Source organism: Myotis daubentonii, chromosome 5, assembly GCF_963259705.1.
Source record: "Myotis daubentonii chromosome 5, mMyoDau2.1, whole genome shotgun sequence".
NCBI lineage: Eukaryota > Metazoa > Chordata > Mammalia > Chiroptera > Vespertilionidae > Myotis > Myotis daubentonii.
In genome coordinates, this window is record NC_081844.1 from 12,159,874 (window position 1) to 12,182,134 (window position 22,261).

The following is a 22,261-nucleotide window of genomic DNA, read 5'->3' on the forward strand; positions in this document are numbered from 1 at the left end:
CCACCCTCTGGACTCCCTGTCACACCACCCTGCAGAGCTCATGCCCTTCTGAGGTGTCAGTGACTTAGACCAGGGTGTAGAGGTTTGGGCAAACTCAGGGGGTGTCGGTGCGTGAGTTGTGTGGCCTTGGGGTGAGGGCCATTCCCCCTACTTTCCCATGAACCTGGGACCCTCACCCTCACAGTAGACCTCCTACCTAGCCCCACCTTCTGGGCTCCTAGAAGCCCCACCCACCCTCTTGACTCTTGGTGGCTCCACCATGCTTAGGTCAAGGCAGAATCCGGCCACAAGCCTGACCAGCATCTTCCACTCTCCCAACTGTGAGCAGCCCAACCCTGTTGAGATTGGGCTCCTGGAAGACGTTAGGACAGACTGAGTTGGTTGGCTCTGGGACAGCAGAAATTTTTCCCTTGCATAGATGACGAGTACAGAGCCCTACCTTCACATGGCCAAATCTTGGTCTATTAGGGCCTCATAAACTCTGCTGGCCCCAGACTGATGACTCCCTGAGCCCCACTACAAAGGTATATGAACACCCAGTGTGTCACAACTAGGCTTGGTATACCCTAGGACATTTGCTGAGTGGCCTCAGACCCAGCACTGGCACCAAATTTGAACCTGTATCAATCTGGTGAACACTACTTGTCCATAATTGGTGACTCCCTGGGAACCTATCTTATGCAACTTGTACTGCCAGGAACTCTTTCAGTGACTGATCCTAACAGGAAGGTGGAAGACAGAGGCAGGCAAAGGTGGATCTCAGGTTTCCTTGCGACTTTTGCTGGCCTGCTCCTGGCTGGTGCTGGTAAAAGCCAACCTTGCTGCACAGCTTGAAATTTCCTGCACACATCCAAGCCCAGCAGAGGCAACCACAAACTGTGGGTTGCTTTATAGCTCCAAACAGGTTGCCCAGGGTCAGTCAAAGGCAGCCTCTGATATTGGCATGCCCCAGAGATGCCCCCAAAACGCCCCAGAACCAATACACCCTGTAGCAAGCTTCAGGCAAAATCAGAGCAAGATCCAATTAGCTTCACAGGTAGAATATCCGAAGGAGGACCTTGGCAGGCACAAGACCCTGATGAGGCAAATTCTGCTCTGTGTGGCCAGCACCTGTATAGCAGCAGCTCATATCCTATGTTCAGGGTTGATTCTCATAGCCATCCAGCCTGAGGGTGCCCCCACACATAAATGGCCCAATACAAATCAAGATTCATTTACAACAGGAGGGCCCATACAACCCACATAAGGGTCATTCCTGGAGCACCCAGTACAGGTAGGTGATCAAGGAGACTGAGCCAGGGTTTTCCATAGAAGATTTACTACATAGGCCACCCTACCAAAACTGGAAGTCATAGTAGATCTACCTAATACATAGAAACAAACACAAAAAGAAAGCCAAAATGGGGAGACAAAGAAACATACCCCGAATAAAAGAACAGGAGAAATCTCCAGAAAAGGAGCTAAATGAAATGGAGGCAAGCAATTTACCAGATATAGAGTTCAAAATAATGGTTATAGGATGCTCAAGGAACTTAGTGAGAACTACAACAACATAAAAATGGCATAAAAGGCCATAGCCGGTTTGGCTCAGTGGATGGAGCGTCGTTCTGCGGACTCAGGGGTCCAGCGTTTGATTCCGATTGGGGGCATGTGCTTTGGTTGCGGGCACGTCCCCAGAGGGGGGTGTGCAGGAGGCAACTGATCGATGTTACTCTCTCATCGATGTTTCTGACTCTCTATCCCTCTTCTTTCCTCTCTGTAAAAAGCCAATAAAATATATTTTTTAAAAAATGGCATGAAAGGAGAAACCAAGATGGCGGCATAAGTAAACACCTGAAATTGCTGCCTTGCACAAGCACTTCAAAAATACAACTAAAAGACAAAACGGACATCATCCAGAACCACAGGAAGGCTGGCTGAGTGGAAATTCTACAACTACAAGGAAAGAGAAAAGCAGCGGGTGAGGGCCATTCCCCCTACTTTCCCATGAACCTGGGACCCTCCCCCTCACAGGAGATCTATAAATTCAACACAATTTCTGTCAAGATACCAATGGTGTATTTCACAGAACTGGAAAAAATATTCCAAAAATTTTTATGGAACCAAAAAGACCCCAAATAGCTACAGCAATCTTGAGAAAGAACAAAGTTGGAGGAATCATACTACCCGATATCAAATTGTAGTACAAGCCTATAGTAACCAAAATATCTTAGTACTGGCATAAAAACAAACATATAGGTCAATGTAACAGAATAGAGAGCCCAGAAATAAGCCCACATCATTATAGTCAATTAATATTTGATAAACATACTATGGGGTAAAGAAAGTCTACTCAACAAATGGTGTTTGGAAAATTGGACAGGTACATGCAAAAAAAATGAAATTAGACCACCAACTTAAACCATACGCAAGAATAAATTCAAATGAATAAAAGACTTAAATGTTAGACACAAAACCATAAAATATCCTAGAAGAAAACATGGGCAATAAAATCTCCGCTATTTCGCAGAGCAGTATTTTCACTGACATGTCTCCTTAGGGCAAGGGAAATAAGGAAAAAATAAATAAATGGGACTACACCAAACTAAAAAACTTCTGCACAGCAAAAGAAATAATCAACAAAATGAAAAGGGAACTCATACAGTATGAAAGAATATATTTGCCAATGATACATCTGATAAGCAGTTAATATCCAAAATATATAAAGAACTTATAAAACTCAACACCAAAAAACAAACAATCCAATTTTAAAATGGGTAAAGGACCTGACTAGACACTTCTCCGAAGAGGACAGACAGATGGCCAATACACATATGAAAAGAAGCTCAATGTCGCTAATCATCAGAGAAATGCCAATTAAAACCACAATGAGATGTCACCTCACACCTGTCAGAATAGCTACCACCAATAAATCAATAAACAAGTGTTGGCAAGGGTGTGGAGAAGAGGGAACCCTTGTGCACTGTTGGTGGGAACAGATTGGTGCAGCCACTGTGAAAAGCAGTGTGGAGTTTCCTCAAAAACTTAAAAATGGAACTGCTGTTTGACCCAGTGATCCCACTTCTGGGAATATATCCTAAGGATCCTAAAACACCAATCAGAAAGAATAGATGCACCCTTGTGTTCACTGCGGTGCTATTTACAATAGCCAAGATTTGGAAGCAGCCCAAGTGTCCATGAGTAGATGAGTGAATAAAAAAGCTGTGATACATTTACTGAATGGAATACTACTTGGCCATAAAAAAGAAGGAAATCTTACCTTTTGGGACAGCATGGATAGATCCGAAGATAATGCTAAATGAAATAATCCAGTCAGAGAAAGACAAATACAATATGATTTTGCTGATATGTTGAATCTAATGAACAATCTAAACTAACAAACAAAATAGAAATGAACCCATAGATACAGAGAACAGACTGCCAGCTGTCAGAGGGGCGGTGTTGGTGGTGGATGGGTGAAAAAAGTGAAGGGATTAAGAAAAAAGCTTCCTAGACAGACAATATGGTGATTGCCAGAGGGAAAGGAAGGTTGAGGGAGGTAGGAGAGGGTAAAGGGGGGAAGAATAGTGATGGAAGGAAACTTGACTTGGGGTGGTGAACACACAGTACAATATGCAGATGATGTATTATAGAATTGTACTTCTAAAACCTATTTAATCTTATATAATAAAAAGGTAATATGCAAATTGACCCTAACAGTGGAACGACCAGATGACCAGTCACTATGATGCACACTGACCACCAGGGGGCAGACACTCAATGCAGGAGCTGCCCCCTGGTGGTCAGTGTGCTCCCACAGGGGGAGCTCTGCTTAGCCACAAGCCCAGCTGATGGCTGTGAGCATCGCCGCGGTGGCGGGAGCCTCTCCCGCCTCCGTGGCAGCACTAAGGATGTCTGACTGCAGCTTAGGCCTGCTCCCTAAGCTGCAGTCGGACATCCCCCAAGGTCTCCCATGATGCCAGAGGGATGTCTGATTGCCAGCTCAGGCCTGATCCCCCAGGGAGCGGGCCTAAGCCGGCAGATGGACATCCCCCGAGGGGTCCCAGACTTCAAGAGGGTGCAGGCTAGCCTGAGGGACCCCTCCCTCCAGTGCACAAATTTTCATGCACCGGGCCTCTAGTTGTATTAATAAATGTCACCTCAATAAATTCAATTTTAAAAAATAGATATTGCTATGTTTCTAACTAATGTAATAAGGAAAAAAGAGAGAAGACACAAATATCAATATCAGAAATCAGAGGGTGACATCTATGTCAGGCGATCGGAATTTGTATCAACAATAATAAGTCAATGGGATGAGATGCGATGTGATGAGAATAGCACTTTACCTCTCTGGTCATCCTCCCAAACCAACAATCTCAGCTAATCATGAGAAAAGCATTGTATAAATTTCCTACTGATACACATCCTTCAAAATGCCTGACCAGCCTGGCCAGCATAGCTCAGTGTTTGAGCCTTGACCTATAAACCAGGATGTCACAGTTCAATTCCCAGTCAGGCCACATGCCTGGGTTGTGGGCTCTATCTCTAGTAGGGGGCTTGCAGGAGGCAGCTGACCAATGATTCTGTCTCATCATTGATGTTTCTGTTTCTCTCCCTTTCTCTTCCTCTCTGAAATCAATCAATCAATATATATGTATATATATATATTAAAAATACCTGACCAGTACTCCTCAAAACTGCCAAGGTCATCACATACAAGGAACGTCTGAGAAGCTGTCTATCCAAGAGGAACCTAAGGAGACATGTGATCCCAGACAATAGGTTAAAAACTAAGGAAAAATGAGTAACGTATGAGCTTTAGTTATTAATAATGCATCAATATTTGTTCACCACATGTGACAAATGCACCATACTCATATAAGACGTTAATGATAAGGGACACCGGGTATGGAGTGTAAGGGAAATCTCTGTACTATCTTCACAGGACGTCAACATGAAAACCAGAACAGGCTACCAGGGGAAGTGAAGACCCCAAATCCTACTGTGCCTGGTTGGCTAACTGTTGAAACTGCTGGTAAACTGTTAGAAAACAGGCCGCCTGTAACAGGAAACCACCTTACTTGGGAAGGCTGGTGGGGGCGATCTGAGACTTTGGCCCCTAGTAATCAACTTTTTTGGTGACTCTTGTTAAATCTAAATGTCCACTTTGTACTGATACTCCAAACTCAGAGTCACACAGAAGATAGCCCATATCCCTGTGTAGCTGGCTGGGTGCTTGTCTAGGAATGGGTTGTTCACCCATTGGTGGTGCATTCTGTTCTGCTCTGTCAAGGTTCTTTTGCACAGCTCGTACACTGCTGCCATCTAGTGGCAAACCTGTGCAACCCACCAAAGCTAAGTTGTTACCGCTTCTTTCCAAATTCCTCAACAAATATTTTGTCAACTGAGACTCAGGTCTTCCAGGGGTGGGCAAAACTTTTTGACTCGAGGGCCACAATGGGTTCTTAAACTGGACCGGAGGGCCGGAACAAAAGCATGGATGGAGTGTTTGTGTGAACTAATATAAATTCAAAGTAAACATCATTACATAAAAGGGTACGGTCTTTTTTTTCAATAGTTTTATTCATTTCAAACGGGCCAGATCCGGCCCGCGGGCCGTAGTTTGCCCACGGCTGTCTTAGGCCTACCATCCAGAAGGAAAAGGGCATCGTGATGGGCACACAGGACCCCATATTAAACTGGAATTAAGTGTTTAACGACAATCAGGCAAAGGACCATTCATCTGAGTAAGAACTTGGGATGGGTGGATACTGAGTGGCAGGAATGCAGTGGGGTGTGCAGGAGTGGAGAAGAGGGAGAACTGGGACGGAGGGAGGGAGTTATAATTCCAATGGAGTAATCCTTTGTGAACATTATAACATTTCAACAAGTAGCCTCATATTAGATCTGCAAATGGGTCACTAAGAACTGATAGAAAACTTATTGGGCAATGAACAGCAGGACCAGAAAAATAGGACATCTGGTCAACCTGGTCCTATAAAAGTTTACATAAAAAGCTCCAACTTGGTCCTATAAAAGTTACATAAAATGCTCAAGTTAATGATCAGATTAGTGCCATTAGAACTGGGCCTGAGATACACAGACAATGTGCCTCTGGGTTCTGCAGTAGCAGACTTCTCCATTTTTGTTCTATTTTCATTTTTTAAGACTCATTAATTCATTGTGGAATCTTTCCCATCCCCTCAATTAGTTACTTTGCTTGTGTACCTTGTAGTTTATAGTTCTGGCACAATTCTAATCTCAATTATTTGTTTATAAGTCTGCCTGCCACTCCAGACTGAGACTTCATGTGATCATTTTCTATTGTGTCTGGGTTTGGTGCGGGATCCACCTCTCCACAAACTGTCAGGTAGAGGGAGATTCGCGGAGGTGTGTGAGCACAATCCATGCCACTCTGCCTTTCTCTCTGCCAAGTAAGCCCCGCATGAAGGGGATTTAACCATGAACAAAGGACAATTGGGTCAAGTGCTGAGGTCATAACCAGGAGATCTCTCAGATGCAGTTAGAACCCATGGAGTCTGGCATAAATCACTGCAACACTTTGAAAATCAATTTCCCATTTTTCTTAAGATAAAAATGATAAGATTACCATCTAGTGGAGACTAATTCTGTAATCAACCTGAGTGTAGTAAAATTAATGGGGTTTTCCATCCCTCTTCTACTTCTATCACCCGCATGTTCCTTTGGGGAACTCCCCCTTCCCTAGTGTGGCAGAGACAATGCTCTATGTTAACTAAACTGTTTCCTTGGCATCCTGGGAACACAGAAAACCTGTATTTCCCAAGCCACTTGCATGTAGGTGGGTTATGAAATGAGTTCTGGCCACTGGGATGCAAGTAAAAATGATGTGCCTATCTCTAGGCCTGACCTACTCTTCTCTCTCTCACCCTCTTCTGCCAACACTGGAAGGCAGGTGTTGAGGATGGTGGTTTCAGAGAACAGAAGGACCCAAGATCACTGTGTTACCACTTAGAGGAGAGACGCACAGAGAGTCTCTAGGCCTCGTATGGCCATGCTGGAATTTGCTGGAATAAACTGTCATTGAGTTAGTCACTTTATTTAAATGTCCTGTGTTCCAAAAGCTTACAGTCTACTTTGGGAGATGAAACATGAACCTTAAAAAGAAAATAAAAATAAGAGCAAGCACTGCTATAGTGCTTATGATGAGCCAGGCATTGTTGCAAGCACTTCACATATAATAACTTACTTCATGCTCACTGCAAACTTCCAAGGTATAAAACATTATCTCCAATGTGTGGATGAGGAAGCTGGGGCACAGAATACTTAAGTCACTTGCTCAAGAGCACACAGCTAGTGACAGGTCTGGGATCTGAACCCAGATTAGTGAGGCTCCACAGTCTATGTTCTTAAACACTATACTGTCTGCTGATAACACAGCTCAGTTGACATTTATTCAGCACCTATTTGTGCAAGAAACTGTCCTGAATGCTATGGGGGAATAACTAAAGCATGTCTCTATTTTTAAAGAACTGATAATCTCCTAAGGCAAAATTGAGAAGCATCTACTGAGTACTGGAGTATTAAGTACTGACTGTATTGAGTACTGATTATTGACACAATAGAGGTGAAAGAAGGAAAAGCTAGCAATGCAGTGAGTGTAACAATAACCAACACCTACTGAGCACTGAGTGGACCAGGCAGTGATCCAAGTGCACGGTCACACACTAACCCATTTAAGCCTCGCAACAGCCATAAAAAGGACGTACTGTTATTATCCCATCCTACAAAGGAGGAAATAGGCTCAGAGGTTCAATGACTTGACCGCACACCCAGCTAGGAGATGATTCAATCCACACAGCCGACTGCAGAACCCACACTCTTACCTGCTATCACCTCTCATGACTCAGCAAAAGAGTCATCCAGGATGACCCATGGATTTCAAATTTTGCCATTTCCAAGACTATGAGACTGAGATCGTTATTTAACTTCCCTTAGCTTCAGTTTCCTCATAAAATGGAGCTAACAGTTTTCCTTAGCTCACTAAATTATACTTACTAATATTATTGATATTATTATTATTACCAGTGTTATCGTTAGATATGGAGACTAACAAAAGAATGAAGAAGAATGTGTTCCAACCAAGCATACTGAGGTAGAAACACACAAAGATGTGTGACCCTGCTGCAAAAGGTCTTGGAGGGCCGGCCAAGCATGAAAAATAACTCGGTCTTACTGAGTCCGTCAGGTGCAGATATACCTGGTGAAGATGCTTCTTTACTATTTTGTCAGGAAACTTTCCATGAGTGAAGATTCTCTGGGCTTCCTCTAGCTTCCTTTTCTACCACTTAGCTTCAGGTCATCAGCTTCGTCCTATTCTGTTTCCTGTACTTGAGCTAGCAGTCCCATGAACAACAGTGTTTTGTTGTTGTTGTTGCTGTTGTTTTTATTTATTTACTAGAGGTCCGGTGCATGAAATTCATACACAGGGGGAGGGGGTCCCCTCAGCCCAGCCTGCACCCTCTCCAATCCGGGACCTCTCAGGGGATGTCTGACTGCTGTTTAGGCCTGATCCTAAACCGGCAGTTGGACATCCCTCTCACAATCCGGGACTGCTGGCTCCTAACTGCTCACCTGCCTGCCTGATTGCCCTTACTGGCCGCCCTGCCAGCTTGATCATCCCTAACCACCTCTGCCTGCTGGCCTGGTCACCCCCAACAGCCCTCCTCTGCCAGCCTGGTTGCCCCTAACTTCCCCCCCCCCGCCAGCCTGGTCACCCCTTACTGCCCCCCCTGCAGGCCTGGTCACCCCTAACTGCCCCCCTGGTCACCCCTCAATGCCCCCCTCTGGCAACCTGGTCACCCCTTGCAGCCTGCTGCTCAGTTGTTTGGTCATCCCTCACTGCCCCCCCTGCCAGCCTTGTCACCCCACTCAGCCTGTTCAGTCATCCATTCGGTCGTCCATTCGGTCGTGATGGCCCCTGGCTCTTTATATACATAGATTTTATTTTTATATTTTATTTCATTGTCTAAAGTTTTACATACGTCTCCTTTTTCCCCAGTTGGCTCCCCCTGCCCCAGCCGTTCCCACCCTGGGCAAGCCCCCACCGCCCGTGTCTGTGTCCATTGGTTAGGCTAATATGCATGCATACAAGTCCTTTGGTTGCCCTCTAACCCCCTCCCCTACCATTTATCTGAACAGTTTTTATATCATTTGCTGTGAATCTTTATCTTCTTCAGAGAAGAGCACCTATATAATGGGGGGTGGGGGGGTGGTTAAAGTAAAACCAAAATCCTCATCCTCTCTTGCTGACATGGATCACCTCTAAAGGCGTAATTCCAAAGCATCATTTTGCCAAAAGGTCCCCTTCGCACCAAGCATAAGAATGGGATGGGGCAAAGGAAGTGAAGAGGACGGTATATTTGGAAAACCATAAGGAAACTAGTCTGGCTGGTGCAGATTTCATTTAGATAACATAAAGAATTTAGTGATAGAAAACCTAAGAAATACAAAGTTCAAATTAGCATATGAGGCCCAGGGAGGAGAAATCATTTTTACAACCAAAGCCATGCCTGATAAAGTCTACTCATGTACCAGCCAACCTCAGTATAGGCTGGTGGGATGGGGAATACAGCGTGGGCTGCTACTGGTCAGGAGGTCCTTCACCAGGAGTGGTTGCTCTGAGGACAGAGCGGTGCAGGGGCTGCGGGCTGGCAGGGCTGGGTCTGTGGTGGGGGCTCCAAGCTGGGGTGTGTTCAACAGTTACAACTGGGGGACATGGATTCAAGGAAATTGTGAGAACTAGGAAGAGAGTTCAAATGATTGCCAAGGGGTTCTGGTGAGATGCTAGGAAAGCTAATAGTCGGAGGACAACCAAGTCACATGGTTGAAGGTGCAGGACGTTAAAACCTGAGTGTGGCGGGAAGGGTGCATAGGAAAGCTGGCCAGAGAGCGGAAAATAAGAGTAGGGGCCCATCTGGGCAGGGCACCCAGCAGACAGCTAGACCCTCTCCTAGCTCTCCTGAGAGAAAACGCAGTCCTGACGACAATCTGGGCTTTCTCACAGCTTCAATATGTAGGAGAGAAAAGAGGTGTGTCCAGCAGAGGGAGTGCAACTCCATGAATATGACGACCTCCTGCAAGAAGCTTTCTGGGAACCAGAGGCTCTTGAATTGCTGGCGGGTGAAAATGGCGTGCCTTTGGAGTGAGAGGAAAAGCAAGGGAGAGAGCCACCAGAAATGGAAAGCCCAGTGCACATCTAGTCTTTTCCGAGGAAGGACTGACCCTGAGGAGCGGTCACGGCAAATCGGTAAATTCCCTGCTGCCCCTTCTTCACTGGGGGGTCCACGTTTGGGACTGTCATGGTTTCCTGGGGCCTCCCAAGTCACAAGATGAAGCTGAAAACAGCTGGCCCTGGGCAAGGTCATCGAGGCGGGAGTCTGGCCCACTGGCCCCTGCGCTCTGCCCGCTCCCATCATACACCCCAGGGTGCCAGGTGGTTCTGTGCTGTGGGATGCACTTTAGTGGAATGAGGACTGTTTGTGTAACTACAGCACAGCTCAGCTGTCAAAATTACTAGTCACATAAATAATCTCAATGCAATTAATTATCCGAACCCTAAGTCTCTCTACACCCCGCACAGCATGTCCAGCTTTGCAAGGAGCCACATGTCCCCTTCCTAACAGCACCGCCCTCTCCTGACATCAAATCTTCTTGAAATGGCAAGGCACTTACATGTCTAGGTCCCTTTGCTCCTTTCAAAATATTTTCAATAGGCATTATTTTGTTCATGTTTGCAATATCCTTATAAAAGTATTTATGTGCACATAGACACTTGCAATTTTTCACCAAATCAACACCATTTCCCCAAATCTTGTATGTGAGATTTAATGTACCCAAACTATTATTGTTTTCCTTTGCAGCGTTTGCCCTTCTCTGAACCATTTTTCTCATGGCCGCGTGTCTTACAGCCCTCTCGTTTCTTTTTACCTAGCTCCTGATTCGAGTCGGCTTCAGGAGATCATGTATTCTTTTCTGCAAAGCTCGTCTGTCCGCACTTTTGCTCCTGAGCCTAACTACCTGCACAGCCTTATCCTCTGGCCCTTGCCACCTCTCTTTTCCCCACCCCCTTCTAAGGGGAGCTTTCCCATAGATGGTAGAATAACAGTGATCAAAAACACAGCCACCGGATCCCAACGGATTGGTTTCAAAGCCTGTTCTGAGCCCATTGTTAACTCTGTGCCTCTGTACAGTGGCAACAGTTATTCTGGGTTGTTGCAAAGATTCACTGAGTTAACATGTGAATGCCCTTAAAGTGGTACCTGGCATGTAATAATAAATGTTAGCTATTAGCAATGTGCCTTTAACCGATCCTTTTAATTAACAGCCGACATCATCTCTGATTTCTCATAGTTCTGTGATCTCTGCAGTTAACTATCTATTTCTATTTTAGAAAGAGACACGTAAGACACTGTTCCCAACAGCTCCCCATCATTCCTCTGCGCGGCCCCATGTCTGATTTTTGGCTTGCCCTTTCCAATTTGGACTTAAGCAGGGAGTTAGGCTGAGAAGATAGCACCATCTCTACCTTGCAGAGTAAATGTGACACAAACCTAATCAGTAGCACAAAACTTATCCCCATCTCAATTGATGGAAAAGGAATAGCTCTGCCTTCTCTTACAGAATGTGTGCTACAGAAATTGCCAGAGGCTGTAACTTCCAACTCCAGGCAATGCAAGGCGAAACACCTGCTGGAGGATATGCATTCCACTTACCTTTTCTAGATGTTCTTCAGTCTCCTTGGATTAAATCATAGTTACATACCTGGCCCACTGTTTAGCCACATGGCACCCATGGGGTTCCCTCTTTAGAGTACCTGCCTCTTGGCCATCCTCCCACAATTCCCTGCTCAAATGGACCCAAGCCTGTGGCCCATGCCTACTCTGGCCTCTGCTGGGTTGTCCTTCAGAGAGGAGCTCATCGTTGCTGCAGGTAGCCTCGGGGTGTCTGCTAGGGGTGGGGAAAAACTTGGGATGTGAACTGGGGTGTCCACAGGCATAAGCATGAGCCCTGAGTGTGGGAGGAAGCCAGAGTGGGACCAGGAGGATGGGCTGCATGCCTGGGATTTTTAACACTTGGCCCAAGTCCCAACAGTGTTAGGGCCGGCCTTTATGGCCCCTCCCCACCCCCCACCTCAGCTCTTGGACAGACTTGAATTTCCTGGATCCCAATGCTGAGTCGTGGGCACATCATGGAGGCAGTGTCAGAGCCAGCCCTAGACACGCCACACTGGCTCCTGGGGTCCCCACACTTGTCCTCAGGGCGGGACCAGGGTCTCTATTTCTTCCGAAGGATGCATTTCTCTTCTGGTCACTGTAAATGTTGTATCGCCTCTGGCCAAGTCTCTGTTCTGATTTGTTGCTAGGACGTTCCGAGCTCCCTCACAATTTCCCAACCTCATGGGCAGGCGTGCTATGCTAACCCCAGGCCTTATCTTATTTTTCCTGCTCTCATTTTCCCTTTGCTCAAGTACTGTTTACAAAAGCTTGGTGGAGTGTATATATTTTTGTAAACCACCTGATATCCTGTTTGGACAGGGGGGATAGAAAACAAAAAGAGAAAGGAAGAGAAAAAGATGTCATCAGCCCTACGATGGCCTGGGAGCCCCCAGCATACACCCTCTTCACCCTCTTCACTCCGTGTTTTCAGAATAAAAAATACCAGTTAGCGGGGCTCTGGGGGCGAGCACGCTCGGCACTGGCTTGGGGACAGAAAAACAAATGCTTTATGTCTGGGTTTCCTGCAAGCTCCTGGACTGATGCAAATCAGCACACATTAATCTCTCATCTTCCATGTCCCCATGTAGCTCAAGGGTGTCCCAGGGAGCCCAGAGGTCACCCACACTAACCGACATGGCCCCAGCCACGCCCACGTCCCATGGTAGGTCTGTAGCTGGATTCCGGGGCCCTGGTGGCCTCCCCAATACAGTCTATGAATTTGACCCTCAGCTCCGCCATGCAGAGCTCTGCTGGGAATCAGACCTCTGTGGCCTGGACATGCAGTGACAACTCTGGAACTGGGACACTCACCAAAACAAGGTCAAAGGGCCCAGGAAGGGAGGTGGTGTGGGAAGGCCAGGCCAAGCAGCTGCCTCTTAAACATCTCAACACAGACACAGCTGTGAAACAACCACATTTTGCTTTATTAGGCGTTCCATAGTAATATAACACAGAGTTCTTAAGGAATAATAAACACGAGACTTATTTGTTTGTTTTTTAACCATAATTATTTTGTCATTAAGACAGTGGTTACAAAAAAAAAAAAAAGGTACTCTTCTGGCTACACACGATGATGAGCTTTAGCACTGAAAGTTCCTCCTCATGGGTCACAATCACAATTCCAAGGATTAAGAACCATCTATTATGAAATCCTACACTGTTTCAGAGCATCAAGTCACTGCAGTTATTCAGATCTGAGACACTGTTGATTTATGTTAGCATTTACACATGACATTCATCTAACAGACACACAAAGCAAGCCAACAGGTACACATGCTTACACAGCCTGCGGGAATCTCCAGGTTTCAAGCGGTTTTAAGGAAACAATCCAAAGAACCAAAATGACCAGGACCTGGTACAGGAAAGACAGGAAGACTCAAGTGAACACTGAAGAGCTGCGAGTGTTTCTTAGAATTGAAACAAAAAATACTTTTTCCAACTGGTTCAAATTTCTTCTAAGTGAAGGTGAGAAAAAAAAAGCAAATATATTAAGTTAACCAATTATTCTTTAAAAGTGCAATTTCCTTTTCAAATAACAAATAAACAACAACAGTAATAAAAAATACACCCCAACCATAACCCCAAAGGCAAAATGTGTGGAGAGACAAGTGGAATGACGGGATGACCTACTTTTGTGTGTGAAAGCAGCTGGGTTTTATGAAAGCCTGCAGACAGACAGCACTTAGGAGAACCTGTACACACGCTTGGAAGGACATGCAACACAAATCAGCAAAGACAGGGACGGGCACAAAGGCAGCGAGTGAGAGGGTCACTGAGACAGAGGGAAGATGCTGACCCAGGTCACCTTCGGTCTCTACGGGCCTCATGTTCGATGTGTAAGTTTCTCCACAGGCAGCTCTGATGTGACATCACACTCACTAAACAGATGTTTCCTTTTGCAAAGTAAAAGGGGCTTTAAGGCCAATCTCCCAAGAATTTTCAGAGCTTAAAAGGCCTCCCTGTATTGCATGATGTCTTTTAAAATAATGGGACAAGAATAAAAGATTTTCCCCCAAAGTGAGAAGCCCCATTGTGTTCAGGAACCCCAAGACACTTAGCCAGGAAGCAGCAGGCTCTTGGGGCCACTCCCACCAGCTCAACAATGCTGAGCTGGTGGTTGGCCTGAGGGACTGGTTGGCTCACTCGGGTTTGGGGCTCACTTTACAGATTTGATCATGTCTAACCAGGTAGCACTGCCTGGAGGAAAAACTTGCACGTCTGTAGCCTCAACTTCTGCCACATCTCGGCACTGCTTCAGGGTCTATTCTGGGCCCAGGTGTGCCCGTGAGGGTGGGCACCTCGGCCCTTCCCTGCACCTGGGAGGGTCTCAGACCCACATGCATGTCCTCATGGTGATGGGTGGGTAGCACCAGTCTTACAGGGACAGGACAGCAGATTACTGTGGTTGTGATGACAAAGCTCACACCCTCCCAGGCAGGTTCTTATGACCACAGCAGAATGGTAGACCTGGTCATTTGAAGAGGCAGTGGGGAAGGCGAGAAACCAGTGTCTCAGAGACAAGGGCTGGAAGAAACACAAAGAAAGAGAGAGGCATGAAACGAATTAAAAAGCGAGAGAGAGAGAGAGAGAGAGAGAGAGAGAGAGAAGAGGTGAACCGAGGAAAAGATTTAATCTGCAGCAAAATCTCAAAAAAACAAAACTGCCCTAAAAGCAGTCAGCCCAGAAGACTACGGAATGGTGATGTGGACATTCTGGAACCTCAGGAGGGACACGACGAGTTTGCCGACCACCCTGAATCAGCGTGATGGTTACATAATTGCATCATTAGGATGTCCAGTTCAAACCCCTTGTATTAGTATTGAATTAGGCTTTCTAATTTAGTATTAAAAAAAAAATCTCCCCCCTCCCCCACCCATCCCTTCCCAGCCCCATAATGAAAACATTTTTTTTTTTTTAATTTAAAAAGAAAAAGGCAGCTCTGGGCAATTCACTTTATCTTCCCTCCCAATGAAAAGGAAGATGATAAATACAAGAGAGGTTGGAGATGAGAAACACCCTCATGGTGATTTGCTCTGTTTCGCATGTCTGAGTGTTGGATGCAGTCCCCTGTACGGGGTTGGTGGGTAGACGTGGTGTGATGTTTGTAGATGTGTAGGGAAGTGGGTGAGCAAAGTCAGTGACTCCGGGTGAGGGACGGAGTGTGAGGCCCAAGAGGGAGCCCCGTGAACTGGCTGCCCCACAGTAACTATCACAGGCTCTTTAAAAAAAAAAAAAAAAAAAAAGGAAGGAAGGAAGTCTCAGAATGTCCTCAGGTGTCCCATCCCCCAACCCCTATCCCCCAGTGGAATGGGCCCTGGAACTCTAGCCCAGGCTGGTGATGTTGGCACGGCCACCAGGGGGCGCCACGATGCGCTGGGTGGTGCGACGGGGGATGTTGTCGTCAATCTGAGCACCTGGAGAGGAAAGAGGGGTGAAGGTCAAAAGCAGAGTTACAGGAGTTCCTGCTCAAAGGGCCGGACCCATTCTTTGTCCTCTCAACACTCCCTGGAAGTTTAAACTACAAAGAAGTGATGGGCTTAAGGTGGCCAAAGACTCTGACGGTATAAAGCAGTAGGTAGCAGAAGCCAGTTGGATCCATCACTTGAAAAAGTAAAGCTACATATACAGGAACACTCCATTCCAGGCCGTCTCCTGACTCGTAACATCCTGCCCCTATTCTGGTAGTCAGTTGAGTGCAGCTTTTCCGAAGGCACAGCCCTCTGGAGTTATGTTCCCCTAACACTACTCACCTCACTGTCTAATGTGATGGTTCCTTATATCAATGGCCTGGTGACATAAGACAGCACAACACCATTAGCTCATTTTAATTTATGACAAAACTAAGGTTCATTATTATTAAATCTTTCGAAAATGGGTAATCTGTATATGGCATATATGGCAATGTTCTAAAAACCAATATATCTGACCCCCCCCCCCAAAAAAAAGGATCTAATTAACTGTTTAACACACCATAGAAATCTGGATACATATTTGTGGTTCAGAAGGCTAGAAAAGTGGAAGGGTTCTAGTTATGGGCCAAATGAAGGACTGGAAGGAAATTTCAAGTGTGGAAGCTCTAAAATCTTGACCCCTTCCTCTCATCATCCCTAATATCACATATTTTATTCAAGCAAATAGCTAACAATTCTCAAATGGCTCTATTCTGAGCTCTTTGCATGCACATTAATTCATTTAATCCTCACAACAACTCCATACGGTAGCTACTACTATTATACCCATTCTATAGATGAGGAGACTGAGGCGCAGCTAGCAAGCATCTGGACTACAAAGTTAAGCTGCTGAGACTCCATAGCCGAACTATACAATATACAGTTGACCCTTGAACAACGCAGGGGGCAGGAGTGCCAACCACCTGTGCAGTCAAAACTCTATGTATAATTCTGACTCCCTCAAAACTTAATTACAATGGGCTCTTCGCATCTGTAGATTCAACCAAATATGGACCAAAAACACTATTTTAGATTTGTATCTGGGAATCTGTGAATGCAAGAATATTGTTTTTGATCCACATCTGGTTGAACTGTATTTATTGGGGAAAAATCCACATATAAGTGGACCTGCACAGTTCAAACCCATTGTTCAAGAGTCAATTGTACTGCATACTAGGGGAGAAGAGAAATCCTGAAATACCACCACATCTTTTCCTAGGATGGCCATAATACAGAGGAAAAAAAAATGTCCTATTAATATACTGGGTATTGCACACAGTGTACACATCATGCCATTATATGTGACACAAACTGATGTCAGGGCTCTGAAACCCACTGGCCACTAGCTGTGAATGACATCTCTGGTGATATCAGTATTTCCCACTTTTAGGAAAATGGGAATACCATTCATTTCTGCTTCTTCTCCTACAACAGTGATTCCAGACTCACCAGCCCGCTGCAAAACTGGGCCCTCCCCAAACCATAACCATACCAGACAAGCTGAATCCAGACTGGTGCAGGTTCCGGACGGGTGGGGCCTGCTGCTTGGCCGGAGACGTCTTAGCCGACGAGGCTGGAGTGACTGTCTTGGGCGTCACAGACACCTCGCACACAGGCCCATCGTACAGGCCACGGGGAACCCCTCTCAGCTCCGCCAGCTGCAAAACACAGGCCCCGCCCCCCGAGTCAGGCGGCATTCGGAGGATGCCTCCCTGGCCACCCTCCCGATGTGGAAGAGGAGAGGCTAGAACAGAGGCCGGTGAGATTTAGAGATGGGGCGCTCCTTATGGAGGGCAGGGCAGGGACAGATGTCAGCATGGGGCCAGCTCCAGGACTCCAGGCTAGTGATCCTCCTAGGTGGGTCATGGGTGACTGGTTACTGTATAAAAACTAACATTTCTTACCATTTTCCCCAAGGCACTTCCACTTAAACCTACAGAATTTCCAAATATATTGTGAAAGGATCTGTTTTGATGGTCAAGATCTGGCCCAAACTTTCTTTCCAATCTCACTCTCCCTTTAATACCCTTCCAACTCCATTGACCCCAGCCTGACACCTCCCCGCCCAGTGCTGTAGACTACTCTCCATGCCCCGAAGACACCATATATTTTCCGTACTCATAACATTCTCTCTACATATTCCTGTGTCTCCCTTCTTTGACTTGCCAATCTCCCACTTAACCTCCAAGACCCAACTCAGAATGCCCTCTCGCCATGACACTTTCCCCCCTGACTCCACAGCAGTGGCTCCTGCCCCGGAACCCTATCACAGCACATGTCAGTCTCACTTCATTCTGGCTGGCTGTGGACACGGCTGACTCCTCCGCTGGTATTCTCAAGTCCAGGATTAGAAAAAAAGTTTCCTTTTTCTCTGAATCCTTCGCACTCATCTTGATATTCCGACTCAAAGTGCTTAGAAGGGTTTATGAAACTGAATGTAATCGATGACAAAACAATCATATGCTCCAAGCTACTCACCCTGCTCCTTGCCTTGATACGCTTGTAAACAAAATCAGGGAAGGGCTTCCGGGGGATGTAACGCCCAGAGCCTTCGGTGACATGAAGGGTGCCGTCTTCCAGGACAATCTTCCCCTGGCTGATGACCACCAGCGGAGAGCCACGGCACTCCATGCCTTCAAAGATGTTGTACTCGAGAGCCTGCAGGAAGAGGGCACAGGACGCTTCGATACACCTGCCACCCTGGCTAGATTTCACCAGGCGGGCAGCACCCACTGCCCCGTATCACATGGACAAAAGAAAGACCCAGAGCTGGAGTCCCTGCCCCGCGGACCACACCAGCAGGCATTAATCTCCAAGTCTCAATTTCTCTGTCTAGAACATGGAATCATCTCTTCCCACCAGAAAAGCACGAGGACTTATAAATGCTACAAAACATAAGAGAAGGATTCCACACATTAGCAGCGCCCTTGTTCTCACTAACTGAAGCTCCAATCAGGCTGGAAGCAGAGGCCTTCCGTGACTGAGTTCTAAAGTTAACCTTGAGTGGCCATCCTGGGCTAGGGTTTCCCACTGGTGAGCCTGGCTCTCCATGCTGTCAGCGATGTGGTGAAGCTGCAGTCCCTAAATGAAAGGACCGGGGTAATTTAAGGGGCTTGCCTTCATGAGATGTTTGAGGTTTAGTTCATTTCCCAAACCTGCAGCAATCCAAGCTTTTCAGGGTGAAAGGCTGGCGTATCTGTGCGCCCTCTTGGAAAACGGGCTGGAAGCAAGGCAACAGAAATCGGGGGCACTGTGCTCCCCACAAAAACCCACTGTCAGTCTCCTCCCGCAGCTTCAGCTCACCCAGGCCCACCCCGACTCCCGGAGGCCTCCTGCTCCTTCCTGCCTGCCCTGTCACAGGCACCAATGCCTGCGCTGAGCCCAGGAATGGAGCATAAATAGGCAGCTCCAACCATACAAAGCCGCTTGGGCTTCTGGGAGAATTCAGACCAGGTTATCAGCACCAAAGGAGTTAGCCTGGGAATGAGCTGTCCCGCTGCAGGTCAGCACCTCTGCTGATAAGCATGGAGAAGCCCCGGCTGGCTCCTTAGCTCACATCCGGTGTCAAAATGCAGTGGCGCTGGCCCGGCCAGTGTGGCTCAGTGGTTGAGCATTGACTCATTAGCCAGGATGTCACTGTTCAATTCCCAATCAGGGCACATGCCCAGGTTGCTGGCTCAATCCGTAGTAGAGGGTATGTGGGAGGCAGCTAATCAATGAGTCTCCCATCAGTGATGTTTCGCTTTCTCTCGCGCGCGCGCACTCTCTCCCCCGCCCCCCCGCCTTCCTCTCTGAAATCAATAAAAACATTTTTTTTTAAATGCAGCAGTGCTGACTGAGAACAGCAACGATGGAGAGTCAGTACTGCTCTGAGGCTCCGAGGACTCATATGGAAACAACCGAAGGAACGAGGCAGAGAGCATCTCGGAGGAGGGCCCAAGTGTGTCCCCAAGTCTTTCGTTTCTTCTAAGACTCTTCCCTGAAGTCAGAGTGTGTCTTACAGCGGGCGGACCTGCACAGTCCGTTGCTGTCAGTGGAGACTGAACCGAGTGCTCCCAGGGGACCTGAAGTCAGAGTGTGTCTTACAGCGGGCGGACCTGCACAGTCGGTTGCTGTCCGTGGAGACTGAACCGAGTGCTCCCAGGGGACCTGAAGTCAGAGTGTGTCTTACAGCGGGCGGACCTGCACAGTCCGTTGCTGTCCGTGGAGACTGAACCGAGTGCTCCCAGGGGACCTGAAGTCAGAGTGTGTCTTACAGCGGGCGGACCTGCACAGTCCGTTGCTGTCCGTGGAGACTGAACCGAGTGCTCCCAGGGGGACCTGAAGTCAGAGTGTGTCTTACAGCGGGCGGACCTGCACAGTCAGTTGCTGTCCGTGGGGACTGAACCGAGTGCTCCCAGGGGGACCTGAAGTCAGAGTGTGTCTTACAGCGGGCGGACCTGCACAGTCCGTTGCTGTCAGTGGAGACTGAACCGAGTGCTTCCAGGGGGACCTGAAGTCAGAGTGTGTCTTACAGCGGGCGGACCTGCACAGTCCGTTGCTGTCAGTGGAGACTGAACCGAGTGCTCCCAGGGGACCTGAAGTCAGAGTGTGTCTTACAGCGGGCGGACCTGCACAGTCCGTTGCTGTCAGTGGAGACTGAACCGAGTGCTTCCAGGGGGACCTGAAGTCAGAGTGTGTCTTACAGCGGGCGGACCTGCACAGTCCGTTGCTGTCAGTGGAGACTGAACCGAGTGCTCCCAGGGGACCTGGGTTTGCTTTTCCCTCTGGCCTACAGGACGACCACACGGATGGAATCCACTGGATATTAAATTCCCAGCTTCAGGTTCTTCTGGACCCTACAGGCAGCAGGAACTCAGACCTCCAACTTGCATCAGTACTGGCATTCGGGTCATACTCTCCGAGGAGGCATTTTGCCCTCTCTGTACCCAAAGCCAAAGTCAAGGCTCGCAGGCATTTGCCATCATATCCTGCGAGGCAGATTCCCCTCTCACTTACCCTACCTACACTGAGCACAAGCTGGTCCTTGGTGGCACAGCGTATTTTTATAGGTTCTGCCTCACCTTGACTGTGATGTGCCCCGATGGTGGCACATACACTAATGGAACATCTGAGCACCGGTGGCATTCAGATGTGGTGAGATGCAGAAGCTGTGTGACCATGGGCAGCTCACTCAGCCCTGCGCTCTCAAAGGCTTGGCAACAAATGCAACACCAAAAGCATCCCACATGTGCAGATCCCTGAGAGGATCCTGTCAGCTCTGAAATGACTTGGAGAGGGTGACATCCTTTAAGGGCTGGATCAAGCTCCCTCTCTGTCTTGTTACTCCACAGCTAACTGTCTATATTCTCACAGACTCCCCTGCGCCCTACTGGAGCAATGGAGACAACCTTGGACCCGGTGCCATCTGCCTTGGGTTCACATCTTGTGTGACTTAGGACAAGTCCCTTACACTCCTCTGATCCACAGCTTCCTCGTCTACAAAAGGCCCACTTTGCAGGAATGGTGCTAGGATCACAAGAAATAGAAAAACAAGAGCAGCTAGCATACTACCTGACACAAAGCCGGCATGTAGAGAACATTCCCTCATCCACTGTCTGGTTTTTCATTGCTCTGCCCCAACAAGATCGCGGGCCCTTTAGTGCCAGCAACATTGTAAGACACGTGTACTGAGTTTAACTGCAGGTGAAGCCTGAGCATAACCCGCTTCAAGAGCTTCGGGCCACCTCCCATTCTGAGAAGATGGAGGAGCCAGCCCCACGACCCTAAGTGACTAAAAAATCAACAAGTCCGTGGTCAGATCACAGTCCTCTGGGTGTTCAGAGCCCACCCTCTGTCAAACCATGAGGCGGTCTGGCTTGATCTCTCCCCAGTGTAGATGTGTTTAACCTACATCCACAGGGGCCCCTAAATTACTCATCTGGCTGGATGCCTGGAAGATCCAAGCAGGCTGTCAATAATAGTTATCTAAATGCTCCAAATGAACGCTAACCAGCGCTGTGGTAGGAAACACTGTCACATGGGACAGCCTCCTATCTGTATTCTCCCAAATGGCGAATGCTGCACAGGCGTGCTTAGTGTGGGCTCTTTAAAACAAGTGAGGATGAAAAAGAGGCACTTCTGGAAGTCAGCATGTCTTAGATGAGGTTGCCTGGAGGTAAAGCCAGGGCAGTGCTATCGCATCGAAAGGTTCAGGTGGAATGCCTGGAGGGAGAACCTGTCTTCTCCAATCATCGCTCCTTCACCCAGGTTAAGGGCGCCAAATGCAAGCTCCCTAGTGAGGTCGTCTGCAGTTTAAATAATGAGTCCAGCTCCGCCTTCGCAGGAAGCACCTCTGGGAAGGACTGCAGGGAGGGGAAGCTGCTTCTGCACTAAACCCCGACCCGGAGGCGGCATACGCAGTCTGGCAGGGAAGCGCGCTGGACAATTCTGGGTTCTAATTCTGGCTCTACCGCAAAATAGCTATGTAACATTAGACTTAAGCTCTCTGAGCCTCGGTTTATTTATCTTCCCAATCGGGATAATAATACCATCCCTTTACTGAAAAGGCCAAATGAAACAGTAAATGGGAAG

The 22,261-nt window shown here is 47.5% G+C and overlaps 1 protein-coding gene across 3 annotated transcripts in view; it reads right to left on the reverse strand.

Annotated features, from left to right (window-relative positions):
* Window positions 1–13,141: 13,141 nt before the first annotated feature.
* DPYSL2 (dihydropyrimidinase like 2) overlaps window positions 13,142–22,261 on the reverse strand; it is a 105,709-nt gene continuing 96,589 nt past the window's right edge. For all 3 annotated transcript variants that reach the window (XM_059695935.1, XM_059695936.1, XM_059695937.1), the window contains 3 exons: window positions 18,167–18,346; window positions 17,181–17,346; window positions 13,142–15,652 (listed from right to left, as the gene is read on the reverse strand). In XM_059695935.1, the coding sequence (XP_059551918.1) occupies window positions 15,561–15,652; window positions 17,181–17,346; window positions 18,167–18,346 (438 nt within the window). In that variant the 3' untranslated portion in view covers window positions 13,142–15,560. The remainder of the gene's footprint in view (window positions 15,653–17,180; window positions 17,347–18,166; window positions 18,347–22,261) is intronic.